The following is a 20,331-nucleotide window of genomic DNA, read 5'->3' on the forward strand; positions in this document are numbered from 1 at the left end:
CACTCTTTTGATGCCTTCAGAATTTTTTGGTGCTTTTGATACCTGTGACCTCTTCAGAAAAGGTCTGACTTGTAGACATCTCCCAAGGACAGAAAACCATGAGAACGAATTCGCGTCTTCAGTTGAAAGTTGCTGTCAACTGGACATTGATGAATCTTTAAATGCTTAATATATGAAAACAGGAAGACGTGGAAGTTTAAATACGAATTGGCATCAAAGGTCACAAATTTCCTCCAGCACAAAGGTCTCCAATTTGTTCTTCAGCAATAATAACTGACTGCATGAACCTTGTTATTACCTTCTCCTGACGGCTCAAATGGAGATGATGCACTGATTGCAACAGTAGTGTCTCTGGTACAGTCTTCAGAGGAATTGAAGGCTGTTTGGAAAAACTTGTGACCCCTCACACTTCAAGATTTGCCTTTTCTTTGGTAAGAGAAATGGTAAGTGTTGCAGTCAAAAGTTTCTTAGCCCTCCAAAGGTCACCAAGGTTTCCTGCTCTGCTGTAGAAGTACGGCTGAGCAATCTCTTCTGTTTGGGACAGGTAACTAATGTGTCTCTGCTTTGGTTCTCAAAGGCTGAGTCGCAGCTCTTGCCTTGCAGGACAGCTGTGTCTGCACTGCAGTTGATGCATTTAGTTCCGTCAGCAAAGCTCTCCATAGTACCCGCCTTCGTGACAGAAGCCATTGTTCAAGATGCTGGAATTGGGGTGCAGATGAAGAGTTCCTCAAAGAAGAAAGGTCACTTCTCTGGGAGCTGCACGGTTCTTAACGGCGATGTCCCTGTGTGTTTCACAGCTGGGCTTCCTTCCCTGCAGTTGTGAAGTCCCACACAACATGGGTTCAGTTCTAGCGAAGGGAACCAGGGTTATAGCCCTTAACATCTTTGGACATAAAATCGGAGTGGGCCTGCAGGACGTAGGTGTGATCTCCACGGCCCTGGTATTCATAGGACCGGTGTTCTTGTGGCAGGTGGTAGATGCACACCCAGAAGTGGAATGTATAACACTTAAAATGTTTCTAAGAACTCGTGTTCTTGTAAGGTCAGTATTCTTTTCTGCCTGAGCTGCAGGAGGAAGATAAGGAAATGTTGACACTGAGGAGCTCCTCTCAAAAATGTCATGCCCTAAGTGTGAGCTTGCTTTCCGTCTGGGCTATCCAGAACTCACTTTACAAGTAAAGCCTTGAGTTAGAAATCCTTCAGGGTAGAAATAACTTTTTTTTTTTTTTTACGTTGTGCACTCATGTGCTTGCAGGTAGCTTTCAAGTAACATCGGGCATTGCTTAACCAATATATTTGCTATGGAAAATATATTGCCATGGACACCATTTCAATGAAAACGAAGGAAGCGTTATCTTGGATGTGCAAGAGCAGGAAAACCTGGGGGAGTGTTATTTGGAGATCGTGTGGAAGACTGGTAAATACACAATCTTGTGCAATCGGTAACAGTCTTTATGAATTCTTATTTTTCTAGAGAGCTCAAATTGGAAGAGGGATAGCTTGATCCGGTCTTGACTGTCCTGTAACTTGCCTAAATCTGTTCTCTTTTAATGTCTTTAGATGAAAAGAAAGAGAATCAATTTGCAGTTGAGCTGGATGAATTTGGGTCAGATACAATGAGTGAAATCAATATTGTTGGGCGAATTATCTTAAATGTTTGGAGAACGATGAGAAATGAGGTAAAGTTTCAAAAGGTTAATGTATTTGAATGACTGGGTTTTTTTTTCATGATTGTAGATTTTGTTGAACATTTCATGTAACTTGTGTAACTGTCTGTTCTCTGTTTGTACACCTTTGCAAATAGAGCATTCTACCACTGGGTGAGACTGGGTTTTGCGTGTCACTGGAATGTAAAATACTGAAGCCCTTACCTTTCAGTCATGTTACGTGATGATGTTCCTTTTCACTCCTTTCTGGGTTTTGAGAACAACTTACCCGTTTTCACAACTTGTCAAGTGTGGTGCTTTTACGAAATTAACTACTTGAACTTACTTTAAGCTGTCACACTTACTCATTGCTTTGCTGTTTAAGACCTTACATTTAATACTCAGGTGGTTCAGTCCTTAGAAGTCCTGTTCTGACCAAATTCAGACCTGACCTTTGTGATTTACTTAATTCAGCATATACTTTTCAACTGATGAGGGATATTCTTTCCTGACTTGTAAATAGTTCGGGACTTCCATGTATGTATGTTTACCTTTTTTAGCAAAGAATCCTAATACAAAGTTAATAATTTGAGTTGTCACAGTTTTTAAAAAGTAGGGATTTCTCTGACTATGAAAGACATCACGCAGGTTAACGCAGCCTCTGTGTTTTTCTAGGTGCATCTAATGAATTACCCTTTTGAAAACGTGGGCTTTCATGTTCTTCATCACCGTTTTCCTTTATTTACTCTCCAAGTGCTGTCTGATTTGTTTGATAATAAGGCAGATGTCTATGGGTGGAGCTATTTATCCAGTTTGTTTGTTCTTTTTAAGGCCAGCTCCTTAACATGGGAATAGGTATAAGCTAAAGTGAGCGTAGGGAGAAATAATCAGTTTAGCTCAGGTACTGGAACAGTCTGCATGCAGCAACATGAGCTTATTTACTCTGCTGTTGTGCTGTGCTCTGTTGTGTACTTGTACCCTCAATATTTCATCTCTCTGTATGTTTCTGTTTAAAGTACACAAAACCAAACAAATGCTCAGTCCCAGTTCCAACGTATCTGAATAGATGGACCATGTTGAAGTTCTGGAAGGTTTTTATTTTGTGTGTACTATACATCAGAAAGACTTTTAATGAACTGCCAGGTTTCTGTTTTACTTCACGGTGCATGCCAACAAAGCTAGGCTCCAAAGGAGAACAAAACAGTGTGCGAGATGTTAAGACAGTCACTACAGATGCTTAAAAATAGCCTTTATATGACACGAATCACACTGGGCTTCACTCTTCCTTGGAGTGATTTGGTGTTGTGTGGTGTGAACAGCTCATAAAGCTGAGTACTGATCTGAGCGTCATTCATGACATACAGATGATTTCTGTTCAAGTTAAATACTTTTCAACTAAGTGGAAACTTGGTTTAGTGCTGAAATTATAAATCTATGTGCAGCTGAGATAGGTGTTGTTAATACAGAAGGTGTTATATTAACAGTTGTTTGGATTGTTAATATTGAAGGGGTTTGTTCCACCAAAGTCCACTCAGTTAAAAAACTCTGTAAACAGGTGAAGAGCAACTGGAGTTTCTGTTTCAGTAGTCCTTTGGGGGAGTGGGGAAAATAGTACAAAGTGTGTCATTGAGATAGGCCTTAACGGCAGTTTGCTGTAGCACCGTCTGTGTCTATCTTTAGAATACATAAGTGTTTATTTGTGTGTGCCAGGTTTTTGAAAGAGCCATATGAGAATGTCCTGGGGGGAATTTTGTTTCCTGATTTGTAACAAGCTGTCATAAAAATACGTTGTTATTAGTAGAAAGAGCAACACTGTCCTGATGGTTTATAACAAGGCATTGCCTTTCACACATGGAAAACGGTTGATCATTCTGTTGGCTGGGTCTGTGGGAATCTCCAGTTATTAGACAAACTGGATTGGATTGAGGGAATGCGTGAGATGGCGAGACTTTTTGGCATTCAGTTCTTACACGTATGAACAAGGGGCTCCCAGGTAAGATCTGGTTTTCCTTACACTTCACAAAAGCAAAACAGTCTTTATACAATCATTCTCCAGTATCTTTTCAGTTAGTGTGTGTATTTTCATAAGGTCACAGAAAACTGTTTTGCATGACATGAATGTGAAGGAAGGCCATTCAAAAGCGGTACTAATGGACTGAATGGTTAGTCTCAGAGGTTAAAAATAGCTGTTTATTTTTAACAATGAGTGCCCCAGAGGTAATCACGCCAGTGAGTCTCTTCTTCTGACTAAGTCTGAGAATGAATGCTTCTTAAAACAATAACCAGTAAATTGAGAACATCTTAGAAAGAGGAGATGATTTTCTTCCAGGGCAGGCAAAGCTGCATCGAGTGTGTTCTGAGTGACATGTGCTGTGAAGCAGACCTCTGGGTGAGGTCTGATGGTAAGACAAGAAGGGCTCTGGCTTTATTAAGGACATGTGTCATGTAAGTCGTGTGTGGTTCTGTTATTTCGATACCAGCATCAGAGGGAGCGGGAGCAGGACAAAGTGATACTTACACTGCTCTTCCTTTGAGACCCCAGCAGTTTCCAGCAATACCAAGGGCTTTCCTTGCCCAGATTCTGAGGGACTGGACTAACTAGACTGTTTTCATGGCTTCGCACGAGCCCTGAACCGCACCTGAAACGAGAGACAACTACTCTCACTCGTGTGGTCTGCGCTGCTCTTGTCTTCTTTCCTACCCTCCTTCTTCTTTCCTACCCTCCTTCTGCTTTCTGTCTTAACAGACTGTAGCTGAGCTGACCAGGACTGATTATTTTGCCAACTTCTGTGGACAAAAAGACAACTTGGAAACTGCTGCCCTGAGCAGACCAGCGTTGTCCTGAGCCAGCCCGAAACGGGAGTGTCTGACGCTGCCGGTCCTTAACACTCCAAGTCAACTCAAGAGCGTTGCCATCTTTTCCCTTTGACTGCAGTTGCCTCCGTCACCTCGTGCCCCAGTGCAGGTTCTTGTTGGTCTTGCTGGTGCTGGCCCTGTGTTTTGGGCGGGGGGCGGCCCTGGCCGCAGAACCCCGGTGGTGTTCAGTTGGTATTTGCCAGTTCAGCTCCCTGACCCGGTTCACCACGTTCCCCGAAAAGTGCCGCTGTTGGAGCGAGGGAGGAGAAACGCAGAGCTAGGGCCAGGGAGGGGGGGCTGGCGTGCTGCCAACGTAGGGGTGCTTGAGCGGTCACGGCTGCAGCCCGCAGAGCCTGTCCTGCCTGTCATTTTCTCAGGTGGCCGTGCGTGGGGGTGAGCACAGAAACAGGCTGCATGTTCTGTCCTGACTGCTCTTTGCTCTTTCCTTCTGTGCACTCAGGTTTTGTTCCCACTGAAACTTTCCAGATCACAACAATAGCAGTTGCAGCAATTCCCAGTCACCTCAAATAATTTTTTTTTCTCTCAGAAAAATGGCCACGCTGGAGCTTGGGTCAGCCCATCCTGCCCGCCCTGCCTGGGAGCCTTGTGGGGAAAAAATCGGCTTGTCCGCGCTTTTTTTCCCCTTCTTTTTTTTTTTTCTTTTTTGTTTTTCTATTTCTTTTTTTTTTTTATCTTTCTTTGATGACCAAAGGACGATGGCTTTGTGCTGGCATCAGAGCCGATAATCCGGGGAAGTTTTCATTCCCGCTGAGCAGTGCTCGCACAGCGTCCGGGTCTTTTCTGCTTCTCCCACTGCCCCAGCAGCGAGCAGGCCGGCCGTGCGGAAGAATCTGGGAGGGGACAGAGCCGGGACAGCGGGCCCCAGCTGACCGAAGGACTGTGCCGTACCGTGTGACGTCATGCTCGGCAGTAAAGAGCTGGGGGAAGAAGAAGGAAGGGGGACACGTTGGGAGCGGTGGCGTTTGTCTGCCCAAGTACCCGTAAGGCGTGGTGGAGCCCGGCTCTCCTGGAGGGGGCTGCACGCCTGCCTGCCGATGGGAAGGGGTGACTGGAGTCCTTTCTCGCTTTGCCTGTGTGCGCAGCTTTTGCTTTGCCTCTTAAACGGCCTTTGTCTCCACCCACGAGTTCTCTCACTTTTAGTCCTCCGATTCTCTCCGCCGTCCCACCGGGGGGAAGTGAGCGAGCGGCTGTGTGGGGCTGAGCTGCCGGCGGCGGTTAAACGGCAACTGTGCCGACGGCTGCTGTTCCTGCCCAGAGGAAAAGCCGGCAGGGGGATAGGTGTGGAAGAGGCGCGGGCTGTTGGTTTTGCTGTTCAAAGTGCAGGCAAGGATAACGGAGGGGTTATGACTGTGAGGACAGAAGGAGGGTGGGGGCGCTTTGGAAGAAGCCCCGGGCTGCGACACTGCGAAAGTTGGGCAAGTTCCTCCCCGTGGGGCAGGGGGAGGCTGCAGCCGCTCGCCGCGACCCTCTGCGTGAGAGCCCGGCCGTGAGCCGCTGCGCCTCGCCTGCTCCTCGCTGCGGGGGGAGATGCTGCAGCCCGAGAGGTCCCGTCGGGTCTGGTTCAGCATCGGCTGGGGCAGAGCCCAGGCGCTGACGAACCTCCTTTCCCCGCGGCGAACGCGCAGAGACGCCCCGGCCCCCGCGGTGCTGCCGCTGGTCGTGTGCGTCTGAGCGAGAGGGGTGCGCAGCGCGGTTCCCGGGACAGAGCGGGCCCCCGGGGAGCCCCTGCTGGCGCCTGGTCTGCCCGTGCGTGAGCCGGGCTGTGCCGGCGAAGGACGATTTGAGAGAGGCACCTCTGTCTGTCACGGATTTGAACTCTCCCTCACTGTCAGCAGTTCTGATTGAAATAGCGGAGCTGTTGCGTTCCAGGGTGCGGAGCGAGGGCCGCGGTAGCTGTCTGTGCTGCCCCGGGGCGCTCCGGTGCCGGGCAGGACGGCGGCTCCGTGCCGAGCGCGGGGCGCTGGTTTCTGCCGCCCGCCGCGGTGGAGCTGCGGGACCGTCCCCGCTCCCCCGGGGGGAGACTTGCCGGGCCGGAGGCTGAGCACGGGCCTCGGGTGCCGAACGGCCGGAGCAGTGACAGGGGGTGGTGGCTGTGGAACGCTCCAGCCCCCGCAGCCCAACCCTCGCCCTGCCGGTCTCCTCCCTCCCGCCCTGCCCCGCCCGCCCCCGCGCTCCCAGCGGAGCCACAGCCGGCGGGGACTCGCCCGGCTCCCGGTACGTCCCGCCCGGCGCCCCCAGCCGCCGGCCGGGCTCGGCTCTGCCGCGGGCGGAGCGGCCCCGGGAACGGCAGGGAGCGGGGGCGGGAGGCGGGGACGGCAGCGGGACCCCCCGAGCCCCGCGTCCGCGGGAGGGGCCGGCGAAATCGTCTGCCGTGAGCGCTCCGCTCTCCGCACGCCTCCGCGGGGCGCGCTGGCGCGGGCGGTTTGTGGGCAGAGAGCGGGGTGTCTGTGAGGGGCCGAGCGCGGTTTGGGGGGAGGTGGCAGCCGCTCCGCCCGGAGTCGGTCACTGTCGAGCCGCGCCGTCCCGAGGGAGAGTCTGAGCGCTGCCGCCGGGGCGGGCGCTGGGACGCGGCTCTGTCCCCCGGGCGCTGCGGGGGTCCCGGCTCCCGGCTGGTCTCCGCCGGGCGCAGCGACCGGGAGAAGTTTTGGGGGCGGCGGGCGATGCCGAGCTGCCAGGTCGGAGCCGGGCGAGGAGAAGGCCCGGTCTCTCGCTGATTCACGTCAGTCGTCGTCGTTAAAAGGATTCGCGCCTCGGGGTGCGAGCCCTCGGCCCTGCCCCCTCGGCGTGTTCCCTGAGCTCGGCCGTCCCTCGGCCCCCCCTCGAGCGGGAGCGGGGCCGGGTCATTAGTGATAATAATATCAGTTCTTTTTGTAGCGAGACTGAGGATGGATGGGGAAAGCGATAGGAAAGAAACGCCTTTCTTTTTTTCCGGTGGAAATAAGGAAACGTGAAAATCATGCACTGGGGGGGAAGGGGGGGGGGGGGGGAGGAGAGAGAAAACCGTTTGTAATTTGAAACAGAAAGAAAAGGCTTGATATTGGGAAAAATACATCTCTAATCAAATCTGTCTAAATTAAATGCTGTCTACAAACCAGAAGTCACCAACCAGCAAAATGTATACGCGCTCAGTTCGGTTTCCCCTTAGTTTTATAGTTTCGCTTCCGACTCGAAATTTCCAAGTGATTACCGCTCTCGATTTCAAAGTTGAAAGAGCATTTTCTGTAAACGTTTGGTTTATAAGTACAGGGAGAAACACATATTTGGGGATCCTGATATTCAGGCGAACGCGCCAAGAAGAAACCAGCTGCCGGCGGCGGAAAAAAAAAAAAATGAACGGGAGAGAAAGATGCGGGGGATGCCCTGCAAATAAAGCAATCGCTACAGAGATATTTAGATGTATTTAATGGGATGCGTTATTCAAAAGCCCTGCTGACTGGTCTAATCATTTAGAATCGCTAGTTGTCCTAAAAACTTTACCAAATATTTACACTCAATAAATATTAATCGATTAACAAGCCGGTCGTTCTCTTACAGGACCTTTCCTGCGCTCCCGCCATCGCGCTGTCCCCGCACGTCTCCACCGTTTTGTCGTTTTGACAAAGTATAAACGGAGCCCTTCAGGCGGTGGTGTTTATAAACCGGCTCGTCTGGGCTTGGGATGAGTCTCTCCATCCATTCACATCACGCTCGGGGTGGGGGGGAGCGGCGGGGCCAGCGGCGACCGAGCTCCCGCGGGGGGACCCTCCCGTCCCCGCCTCCCCATCCCAGGGCAGAACCGGCGGGGCTCGCCCGCCCCGGGACGGCCTGGGAAATGCCTGGAGGGGCAACGGCCGAGGGCCGGGCCGGGCGGCGGGGGGGTGGGTGGGCTGCTGCGCGCCCGATCCCCAGACAGCTCCGGGACTTGATTTTCGCGGGGGCCACTGCCGCCGCGGAGCCCGGGAGAGCGGCGCTCCCCCCCCCTCCTCGCCCCGTCTCCCCGGCACTGGTTTCCCCGCGGGAGGGGGGAGCAGTCGGGCCCCTCTCCCCTCTCCCCCGCGCCACAGCCGGCGGCCCCGCGGCGGGGCTGGGGGCTGCGGGACGCTTCCCTCCCGTGAGATACGGGGAGGAAACTCTTCGCGGGAGGGCGGCGAGGCGCTGGCACAGGCTGCCCGGAGCTGCTGGGGCTGCCCCTGACTGGCAGGGCTCCAGGCCAGGCTGGACGGGGCTGGGAGCGACTGGTTTGGTGGGAGGTGTCCCTGCCCAGGGCAGCGGGTGGCACTGGGTGGCCTTGGAGGCCCCTTCCAGCCCAAACCCTTCTGTGATGATGCTATGAAAGAAGCAGCGCAAACACACTGTAAGCACCAAACTAGTATATGTTAATCCAGCTTTGTGATGAGAACGTACACTGCAGCCTCTGCCTTCGTCAGTCAGTACACATGGATTGCATCAGATGCATATATTAAAATTAGGGAAAAAAATCAATGTCAGACTGGTGACTTCAGCTCTGTTTGCTGCACAGATTCATACAGGAAATGTGTCTGTTCTGCGAGGGAAACAATCAAAAAAAGACAATAAACTCAGTAAATAAACAAACCAATAGAACAAGCTCACACACAAGTCCTTACGCTAGAAAGAAAACAACAACAATTCAAACCAGAAGAAAAATGTCAAATGATTCAATCTTCTGGGGATATTCTAAAACCTGATGCTTTGGGGTGGGAATTAGCTTTGTATTTGTTCTGGCACCATTTACTCCAAAATATACCATACCAAAGCATACAGTCCTAGTGGGGGAGAGGGCGGGGAACAACACCCCAAAACCAACAAACAAAAACATGTCTCTGCTTTTATTGACCCAACATCCCGGAGAAGTTAGTTAATGGAAAAGTAATTCTGTGGAGCCTTGCTAAGTTTTAATGCATTTGTAATCCTTAATTATTCTTCCAATATATTGAATTTCTTCACAGTGCATATGAACAGTTTAAATATCTTGTTTCTACAGTGGAAAAATTATATATTTATCACAATTATTTGTCAAAATCAGAAAATTGTTTAATCTTCCTCCATATGCAATCTCTCCAAGCGGGCAGAGAGATCATTCTTTCTAGTCTAATTCTGTTTAGGATGACTGAACATCTACACAGAACGTTAAATGCTGCTTGCAAAGTGCTCTCAAAATATAAGTAACCCTCTTCACCACCTCTTGAGTGGGTAAATATTGCACGTTTTTTTAAAGGGAGTAAATAATGTCATTTAAATCTGTTTATGGTAGTGTAACCCAGGAAAGTTCTCAAAGGAACTACTTTGATATACAAGCAACAGGTACCCAGAACATGGCGCAGCCCAGTGGGGTCGGTAATTTTCAGGAATTCTGACTAATTGTGATTATTTGAGTGTTGGATGCAGTTCACTTGGCTGCAATGAAGAGAGCTCATGCTTCAGTTACCACACTGACCTAACTAAAGCTTCGGACAGTGTTAATCCGCAACTTTGCCACCTTTGCAAGATCTCGCCGATTTCCTGGAGCCACAGGTCTCTATCTTCTTAGCACAGTCACTGCCCTCTGGTTTGCCCCGACCTGGAAGGCTTCGGGGTGCTGCCTCCTCCGTTGGGGTCAGGGCTTCCACTTCCACGTTACCAGAAGCCTCACGTGGTGCTTCCCTGCTGGCTGCAATACTAAGGAAAGCAGGAGGCTCGGATTCTTTGGTGGTCTCCATGGGTTTCTCCTTTGATGTTTTCTTCTCTGTCGAGTTAATGTTTTCCTTTGGTGATTCTGTATCCGACATGCCTCCCTCCACACCCGAGACCAGGCGGGGTTTTTGCTGGGAGTTTCCGTGAGTCTCAGCACCACAGTCCCCCTTTGCAACGGCTTCGCTTCCAGCGTGGGTCTCCCACAGGGTCACAGCCTTCTTCAGGTGCCCCCCCCCCCCGCTCCAGCACGGGGTCCTCCACAGGCTGCAGGTGGGCAGCTGCTCCACCGCTAACGCCCACGGGCTGCAGGGGGACAGCCGGCCTCACCATGCTCTGCACGCCGGGCTGCAGGGGAATCGCTGCTCCAGCACGTGGAGCACCTCCACCCCCTTGCCCCCTTCACTGACCTCAGTGTCAGAGTTTCCCTCACACCCCACTCCTCTCTCTGCTGCAGGTTTTCCAGCAGTTTCTTCCCCCCCCCCCCGCCCCCCTTCTTAAATATCGCAGAGGCACAACAACCGTTGCTGATCGGCTCGGCTTTGGCCAGCAGTGGGTTCAACTTGGAGCCGGGGAAGCTGCTGGCAGCTTCTCACAGGATCCACCCCTGTAGCCCCTCCCCTGCTACCAAAACCCCACCACACAAACCGAATACAGCGCCCAAAACGCATTTCCCCTATCCCCCCACTATTAAGAAATGCTATGTTAAAAACACAGGGGTTTTAAAATATATAATATTTAGTAGATTATATAAAAACAGCTAAAGAGGCAGACTTTTTGAATATATAACATTTAATAGATTATATAAAAAACATTTAAAGGTGAAAACATTTTGAATATATAATATTTAACAGATTATATAAAAACAACTGAAGAGACAGACTTACTGGATTTATAAACCTTTTCTTCTTCCCTAGGCACAAATCAGGAGGGAGGTTGAACTCAGAGAATCCAGAAGGGACTTCTCTTTACATGCTAGCTAATTATTACACTGTACCTACCAACTACCCTAGACAGAAAAAGGAAAGAGAAACGGAGAGATGAAGGGGTGAGGAAATTGCACTTAACCTATCAAGTTCTAAAGTCCTAAGCTACCAGGAATGTCTTGGATGGGATTTAACAGGTGCTTTCCTTTAGCCCTGAAGTAACATGTACCATGTTCATTTCCACGGAGGCGGAAAAAAAAAAAAAAAAAAAGATAGTTTACATATTCACATTTCTTCCTTTACAAGTAAAAAAATAAGTGCTGTTAATATTTCTCCTCTTGAGGAGACTCATGGACTAGAGACTTGTGATGTGTCCTTTAAAGATATACCATGCAGTTCTTGTGGTGGTGTTTCCGTGACTTAAGCTGGTAAAAGTCACTGTGGATGTCTCTGTCTCTAGAAAATCTTGTCCCTTGTAAGTCCCAGCAGCACGGGGGGAGTGTCCTACTAAAGTCTGTGTCGGCTTTGGAAGGTGACTGGCCTCTCATAAGAGGGCCGCCAGGTTGCTCCAGTCGGTCGCATCTGCTGGAAAAGAGGTGTCGTTGAGGTCAAACAACTGCTCTATGTTGACAGCGGTGGAGAGGCAGTCGTTTGTCTCTTCGTCCCAGTGACGTTGCAGGAAGGAAGTGGCCAGAAAGGTTTCATCAAAGTCCAAGATGCTCTGGCCGGGTGCGGTGAGGACCTGCTCCTGCCCCTGGGAACACTCAATGTGCTGCCCGTGTACTGTCAAGTCCAGGTCGTGTGTTACGGGGCTGGTTGGAGTAGGTGGGAGCTCCAGATCCCCCAAAGTGGAGAAGTCTCCATTCAGGTTGGTGTTGAAGATGGCTTCCCAGCCAAAGTCACCTGTCAGTGATCCCAGCTCGGCCTCCTCTTCCTGGGTCAGCAAGGCAGAGTCAGAAAGCCGAGGTGTCTTGGCCATTCGCTTGGGCGAGGGCTGCTTGTGCTTCTGCCCTGCTTTGCCAACCACCGGCTTCCAGTTCTGGGTGCCGGTGACTTCTTCAAACTCTTTCAGCAGCTGCTGCGACTCCATGTTGACGTTGAGGATGTTATTGGAGGCGCAAGGGGAGGCAGCTGGGCTGGCGATGCCCTGTGCTTCTGGCTGGTCTGTTTTGGTGAAGGCAGGATGGATCTGCACTGGGGCTGTCCTCCGTTTTTTGAAGGCCCCGTTCTCGAGACGGTCAGCATGTTGGGGGTCAAGCTTCCAAAACCCGCCTTTCCCTGGCTCGCCCTTCTCTCGGGGCACCCTGATGAAGCACTTGTTCAAGGAGAGGTTGTGCCGGATGGAGTTCTAGACCTAAAAGAGAAAAAAAAAACCCAAGGTTGAACACTTGTTTGCTGCTGCAGCACCTACCTGTGTGGGGAGGCTGGTAGAAAAGCACGTTTTCAGCAAGGCCCTTTGGGAAAAAGAAAGCAGAAACGGCAACATCGAGACATCCGAGGCTGCATGCTCAACAGAAACTCCCCTGCCCCTAGCCACCAGCAGAGTTTTCTTGCCTTCTGTTTAATCCAGCCAGAGGTGACAGGAGCCAAGGGGCTCAAGCTAGGACCTGCCAACCAACAGGAAGCTTTTGGGCAACTCTCCTTGGTTGTAAATCGGGACTGTGGGGCCTTTGATCATGCAGAGCACTGGGAGAAACTGGCCAGACTCGCTCTAGGCATGGAGCTGAGCTGAAGGAGGCTGGGTCCTCCTTCATGTCTAAGGAGGAAGAGGAGGGTATAATCTTAAAGGTCTTTTCCAACCTAAATGATTCTATGGTTTACACCAGTGTGGCCACAGCCCCATTACAAGTGGCAACACGTGGCAGCACCGCGGGGGATGGCATTGTGAGGGCCCTCCTTGCATCCCCCTGTTCATCTGTGCCTATTGCTAGTGTTGAGGGGAAAATATTTGGAAAAAAAATAGGCACCGTGCCTCCTCTGCAGCCAGGCTGACCCAAACCAGATGGGCAAATCTGGAGACACACATGGACTGTTCCACCACAGCCCGGTGTGTCCCCAGACGTGTCTCCTGGCCTGAGGAAACTTGATGTGGAATCACACCATCCAGCAGCATCCCACCAGCCACCACTCCAATGAGCTGAAGGGGGAAAAGAAAAAAATAAAAGGGGGGGGGGGGGCGGGGGAGAAAAAGAGAAGTTTCTGCTCCCGTCGAGCTGTTCTGAAACCCTGAATGTGCCTGGAGTGATGTGAATAATCAGAAAGGAAACTCAGTTGTTGGGTAAATAACCCAGCATTGGACTCCACAAAGCCAAGACTGTATTAAGAGATTGGATATGGTAGAGGGTTGGTTTTTTTTAATGTTGCCTGGATATCTTTATGCTTATTCATCCATAATCCGTAGTGCCGAGTAGAAAAAACAAGGCTTGAATGCTTAGAGCTGTCGAAAAACACACACACACACACGCACACACCAAAACCCTCCTCTGGGCTGAAGCTCCTTGGGTGTGTTGGTGCCTCTCCAAAGCAGTCAGCTCCCACAGGAATATATCCATCTCCCCCCAGAGTATGGGTGGCTTGACCTTTCCAGGCTGCCTTCACGTACAGGAATCGGGACAGGGGTAGAGAACACAGCCTCGAAAAGAAAGTAAAAAAGAAAAATAGAGCGAGAGAGACAGGGAAAAAAAAGAGAGTGAGAGACAGAAAAAAGAGAAAGGAAAAGAGAGAGAGAAAGAAAGAAAAAAGCAAAAAAGAGAGAGAAAGAAAAAAGCAGCAGGAACACTGATATCCCTGCAAACAATTCAGGCTGCGGGAATGCCTCATTTACAGCTTAACAAAATTTTACGAGGGTGAGAGACTTGCCAGCTGAATTCTCTGCTCCCCATCTCCCCTCCCCACCCCAGACCTCATTCAGCCTGGGCCGCCCTCTGTTATGACCCGGCCGCTTAACATATTTATCACTCCTGCCTGCGACAATCCCGTAAACTCCCTGCATCTCTGTGGAGAGGACTGAAAACCTTCTTTCTTTTTTTAATAAACACATTTAATTAAAAATGTGGTGATTATCCAGCCGTGAGTTTGCAGAAGAAAGTCAACACGCTGGCCCTGGAGAGGGACCGGGGGGTTCCCTTCCCCATGTTGGGCTTCAAGAGCTGCTGGAGACCCACCTGCCCAGAAGGAAGGTGGGCAACACGTGGGCAGGGGCTTTGCAGCAGTTTTGCCCAGCCCTGCCTGGGTGAGCGCTGCCACCGGGATCACTGGCACACTGCGGATTTGGGCTGGGAATAACCCAAGCAGAGGGACGAGCCACCCAGGTCCCACCTGCCCTGCCATATCCTAGAAAGCCTCACGTGCCGGACGTCTCCTTGCGTAACGGAGGAGGGCAGCGAGCCAAGGTGATTGGGAAAAGCCCCTGTACTTCACGCGGTCCCCAAAGCTGGTGAGCCTGGGGGCTGTCCCCTACCCCCTGGGGACATGCTCGTGCTAGCTGGGGACAGCAGCCCTATTTGACCTCTTTTTTGGGCTTCCCTCTGAGGCCTCAGCAGCTCATCACAGCAATGGAGCCTCCTACGCCTGTCCAAGGGGACAGGAGACCTGCCTTGCTGGGAAAGCAGCAGCATCTCTGCTCTGAACCTCCCCAGCGAAGGATTTGTCCAACAAGCGGCATCTCCCTGGGGGTCCTCTCCGTCCCTCTCCTACACCTGCACCTCAGCACCCAGAGATGCTCAGTCTGGCGATTTCACGTGTGCTCAGCCCGGAGGGACTCAGGACCCCACGAGAGCCTCAGAAAGGTGGAGCTGGGGACAGAGACGCCTTCGTCCTGGAGCCAAGAGGAGCCGCAGGGGCCAACAGCCCGACAGGTACCTCCTTGCACCCAAAATGGCCCCGGGCTCTCCCCCGTAATGGCTCCTTCCCTCCGCCGCCCTCATGGTCGCGGCATTTCTGCACACCCAAGCTCTTTCCGTTACAGCCCTTCCCCACCAGCTGCCAGTGCCGCTTTCCTCCCAGTGGGATTCAGCATCCCCATGGGACCTTGCCTTACACAGTGGAGGCTGTGGGAAGCCCTCCCCAGCCCTGCGGGGCGAGGGGACAAGACAAGAGGTCTCCAAATCTCCTACCTGCCAGGTGGGATCAGCATGTTGGAAGTAGCAGAAGTTGTCGGTAATCCACTTGTAGATGGCGGAGAGGGTGATTTTGGGCTTATCGCTGGCTTCCATCGCCATGCAGATGAGGGTGGCGTAGGAGTAGGGCGGCTTGACGTGCGGGTTGGTCTTGTAGTCGATGTCCTCCGCCAGCTGAGGGTGCACGGGCATGGTGTGGTGCGCCGTCCTTGAGGTGGAGGAGGAGGAGACGGGAGTGTGGGGCACCTCCATGCACGCTGGGTCAGCGGCCAGGGGCGACATCGGGGCGTCGAAGCTGGAAAGCTTGTGACAGTCAAGGGGCTCTGGGCCACTGGGGCAGTAGGACTTGCCCATGCTGGTGTCCTTCCTGATCGAGAAGTCCGTCAGCCACATGAGGCTGGTCAGGCTGTCGTCCAAGTCCACCACGGTGTCGTTCTTTGTTCTTTTCTCCTTCCCTGCTCCTCCCTTCACCCGCTGCCCCTAAAAGAACCCGGGGGGCGGGGGACGGAGCCCCGCGGGGGACGCGGACCCCCCCCAAGCGCCCCCTCCCTCCAAGCGAGCCGGCAGCTTCAGGTGTCCGTTAGAGCCCGAGCTGAGGGTGAGGCGTCTGGCTTTCGCTGCTGGGCTTTCAAGCCGCAGTGCCGCGGGTTTGGGCGAGGAAAGAGCCCCCCGAGGCGAGCCGCGGCCGACGAGCTCCGCACCGGCTGCGCGGCGGCGGCTGGGACCGGGGGTGCCGCGGTTTGAATGACGCCGCGCTCAACAGTCGCCGGGAGGGGGGGGGCGCGAGGGGGGGGCGCGAGGGGGGCGGGAGGGGGGCACGCGGGACCGGAACCGCAACCACCCGCCCCGCTCCCGCAAAACAGGCTTGTTCCCCCCAAAATAAGCCTCGGGGGCAGCGACAGCTTGTTCAGATGCTTGAGCCCCACCGTCACCACCCAGCCCCTGCAAACTCCTGTGCCCGCAGTAAGGGACAGCCTAGGAATGCTCGCTGCTGCGGGCGGGGCGGGGGGACCGGGACGAGGGGAGGAATAAACAGACTAAAATCCAAAAGAATAATAACCCCCGCCCCGTGCAAACCTGCTGCCCAGACCTGACACGGTCAGGGCTGGGGAGATTCTTTGTTATTCCCAGAGTGAGATTAAGACACAAACACGGTCAGGTGCCGTAAAGAAAAGAAGTTTAATAGTTCCAAAAACCTTCACGTAGAGGCAGGAAAGAGAAAGAGAAGGAAAAAAAAGAGTAAAGTACAAGTGCAATAGCTACCACCACGGAGCTGCGGCGTCCCGTCAGTCCGAATCGACTTCACGTCAGGTGGGGAATTCCACTGGGTGCTGGTAGTCGTGGTTCTTTTATTGAGTTGTTGTTCCTTCTTCCTTTCTCTTTATCTCTATCTTTGCATTCTATGCCACCATGGAGCACCATCCATGAGACTGCAATGTTGAGCCATGGGGTGGTGTAAAGGACTTTGTTGAGACTGTGTCTGCAACGGATATCTCAACATTGCTGGAACATCTTGCCTCAAGGGATGTCTGCCTCACCATCGCTGCAGCGACACAGCACCTGTCTGACCACAAAACCGCACATCTCCTGTTTGTACCCTTACCCCGGCCCATGCGCCCAGACCCAGGGACAGAAAGATCCCCCACAGAGACGGTATTGGGCATGTGCACCACCGCTGGGGGGGGGTAAGGCTGAGATGCTAATCGATTCCCGGGAGGGGCGACAACACCCCAATAAAAGAACCACGACTACCAGCACCCAGTGGAATTCCCCACCTGACGTGAAGTCGATTCAGACCGACGGGACGCCGCAGCTCCGTGGTGGTAGCTATTACACTTGTACTTTACTTTTTTTCCTTCTCTTTCTCTCTCTTTCCTGCCTCTACACGAATGTTTTTGGAACTATTAAACTTCTTTTCTTTACGGCACCTGACCTTGTTTGTGTCTTAATCTCACTCTGGGAATAACGAAAAATCCCCCCAGCCCTGACCATTTCGGGTCTGGACATTTAACTGGCGTCACAGACAGGATTCCCTGAAGTGAGAGTGCCGCATTTTCACTCACTTTCCTTTACCTGTGCACCTCTCAGGGACGTAAGGAGCGGACCCTTTGTTGAAATTTGCTGTATTTGTTGAAACTTATGTGTGCACCTCTCTGAGACGACCACTCCGCCTTGTTTGACAGGGGTGAAAATGTTTTGTACAATCTCTTGGAAAAATATGTTGCTCGCCCTTCCGTACCAGGCATGGACTGGGCATAGAAAAATTGGTATAATTTGCAAAGTGTGACGGACCGAATCAGTGCTTTACAAAAGGATGCCAAACTGCGGTCCGGAAAGGAAAAATCAATCATTTGTGCTGTGTTGGGTACAAGCCTGGCTGCAGCTGTAGAAGCTAGGGATCAACAAGTCACAGCAGAATCACAAATTATACAGTCTCTACAAGATTTGGTACAGTCTCTAAAAGGACAGGTAGAGATTTTAAAGGAACAATTGGCAGGGGAAAGAACCCAGGTAAATTACCTGCAGTCTGTATTGAAAGAAAAACTCCTTGCGGGCGAGGAGAAGGTTAAACCTCTTGAGAAAAGAATCGAATCCCCCAATCAGGAAGTAGAGGAGGCGAAACTAAGATTGGACAAAATGAATGTTCCCACTAGTTTTTTGAGACCCTTGGTCAAAACTGAATTCAAATATGAGGATGATTGGAATGAACCTCCTCAAATTACTACTAAAGAAATTCCATATTCGGCTACTGAACTAGAAAAATTGAAAAAATATTTTGGCCGTACTCCTAAGGACTTGGAGACAGAATATGTTTGGAGAGTGTCGTTGTCTGGTGGGGACCAGATATTGTTAAATGACAAAGAAGCCGAGGGCTATTGGGGGCCCGGAGTGTTTCTAACCACTGGCAACCATAGTGCTCCCTGGTCCCTAACCCAGAGGGCAGCCTCTTGGGCTGGAGGACTAAATCCGTTGGAAAGGGAAGATCCCCTTGCAATCGTAGGGACGATTGACTAATTAGTAGAAAGTGTACAAAAGGCAGCATGTTTGCAAATGGTGTATGACCGGGAACTTAGACCTAAACATGAATCCCCAATGATGATACCGGTCGATCCAGAACGAATAACTCCTCTTATAAGGGGACTCCCTGATTCTCTGAAACGTGTTGGCATTCAATTGCGAGGAAAAATACAAGCGATGTCCCAGGGTGATAGGGCTGTTGCCGCATTAGAAGAAATTGTGACCCCTAATTGTCAACCTCAGGAAAAGAAAGCAGGGACTTGGGGAGAGGTCGCTCGAGAGTTGGTTAGTTATGGGAGAAAATATGGCCCTGTGGCCACTTCTCTAGCCAAACCAGAATCGAAAGTCTTAAGATGCACAGAAATGAAATCTCCCCCAAACAAAAATAAAGAGACATTTCCTATAATGTCATCTAGTGGCAAAGATGTAGGAAACAAACAATAATTTGTGGACCATGGGATGGCAAAAAGGCATTCCCCGAGAACTTATGAACGGGTTGCCGACAGAAAAATTGGAAAAATTAGTTCTAGGATGGCCCGAAAATCCACAAGTCAAGGTCGAGAATCCTACCCCTAGTGCTCCTTTATTGGATCTAATTGCCTCCCAGAAGCCACCGGGAAACTAATCCCTTCGCCCCCTTGTAGTGGGCGGAGAGACGAAGGATGAATGTACCTTAGAAGGCTCACTGAAACCTGTCGAGGTGATTTATTGATTACTTGTTTTGTAGAACCTAGGTTAGTACCCATAATATTTTTGATAGACACGGGAGCCCAAATTTCAGCCCTAAAACCAGAAGATGCTACACCAAGTGGCATCACCTTGTCTAAACGACAGACGTTTGTTGCAGATGCTTTTGGTACTGTCCGAGCACAGACATTGGCCATTGTTGGTTTACGGTTCCCAGGGAGGATACAGTCACTTCGGAAATGATGGTTGTGGGACCATTTCCACTGAACCTTTTAGGACGTGATGTTCTGAGGGGTAAAGTGTGGACAGATGATAAGGGGAGAAACTGGACATTTGGTGTCCCATCAATCGGTATACGGCTATTACATACTGCCCCTTTGCTTCCTCCTTCTCGACTGACAAATGTCAAACCTTATCCATTGCCTTTAGGGGCACGAGAGGGAATCACCCCAGTATTGGAGGAACTGAAGGAACAGGGAATTGTAGTGCCAACCCATTCCCCTTTCAACTCTCCTGTGCAGCCAGTTCGTAAACCGAATGGAAAATGGAGATTGACTGTAGACTATCAAAAACTTAATGCCAATTCAGGACCACTCACAGCCGCAGTACCAAACATTGCTGAGCTCATAACATCCACCCAGGAACGAGCTCACCCTATTATGGCAACTATCGATGTCAAAGATGTGTTTTTTATGGTCCCCATACAACCCAAGGACCAGGGACGCTTTGCATTCCCTTGGGAAGGACAACAGTTCACTTTCCCCCACCTTCCTCAGGGATACAAGCGTTCCCCTACCCTAGCTCACCACGCTCTAGCACGAGAACTGGAATCGATTCCTTTGGAGGAAGGAGTAAAAGTTTACCAGTATATTGATGATGTGCTTATAGGAGGAAATCAGATAGGCAGGGTTCGAGTAATGCAGGACAAAATTATTTCACACTTAGAAGGCTTAGGACTGAAAATTCCTCCTGAAAAGATTCAGGCACCAGCAAATGAAGTCAAATTCTTAGGGATATGGTGGAAAGGAGGGCTGACGTGTGTTCCTCAAGACACTCTTGCTACATTGGACCAGATAAAAATGCCTGAAACAAAGAAAGAACTGCAACATGTATTAGGATTGCTTCTATTTTGGAGAAAACACATTCCAGATTTTTCCATCATTGCACAACCTTTGTATGACTTGTTGCGAAAGGGAGTGTCGTGGGACTGGTCCGCACTCCATGACGAAGCCTTGCAATTACTAGTGTTTGAAGCTAATAACTATCAAGCTCTGGGTCCGATCCATCCTTCTGACCCAATCCAAATTGAGTGGGGATTTGCCCAATCAGGTTTATCGATACATCTGTGGCAAAAGGGGCCCGAAGGACCCACTCGACCTATAGGGTTTTATT

General features: G+C 51.1%; 1 protein-coding gene and 1 pseudogene across 1 annotated transcript; one reads left to right on the forward strand and one right to left on the reverse strand.

The window, feature by feature from the left end:
• Positions 1–11,660: 11,660 nt before the first annotated feature.
• Positions 11,661–16,847, reverse strand: LOC147414824 (forkhead box protein J1-like). The gene is made up of 4 exons (XM_086470860.1): positions 16,838–16,847; positions 16,773–16,777; positions 15,232–15,714; positions 11,661–12,464 (listed from the first exon to the last, which is right to left on the reverse strand). The coding sequence occupies exons 1-4, from the start codon at positions 16,845–16,847 to the stop codon at positions 11,661–11,663; spliced, it is 1,302 nt and encodes a 433-aa protein (XP_086326986.1).
• LOC147414825 (uncharacterized) lies at positions 16,846–18,877 on the forward strand (annotated as a pseudogene).
• Positions 18,878–20,331: the final 1,454 nt, after the last annotated feature.

The sequence above is a fragment of the Leptosomus discolor genome, chromosome 10 (genome assembly GCF_034619465.1).
Source record: "Leptosomus discolor isolate bLepDis1 chromosome 10, bLepDis1.hap2, whole genome shotgun sequence".
Taxonomy (NCBI): domain Eukaryota; kingdom Metazoa; phylum Chordata; class Aves; order Leptosomiformes; family Leptosomidae; genus Leptosomus; species Leptosomus discolor.

What these genes read in the sequence shown, in the direction of transcription:
- LOC147414824 (XM_086470860.1), bottom strand. An exon ending in ATGCTGATCCCACCTGGCAG is followed by an intron (nt 12,465 to 15,231) that starts GTAGGAGATTTG and finishes TTTTAGGTCTAG; the next exon opens with AACTCCATCCGGCACAACCT.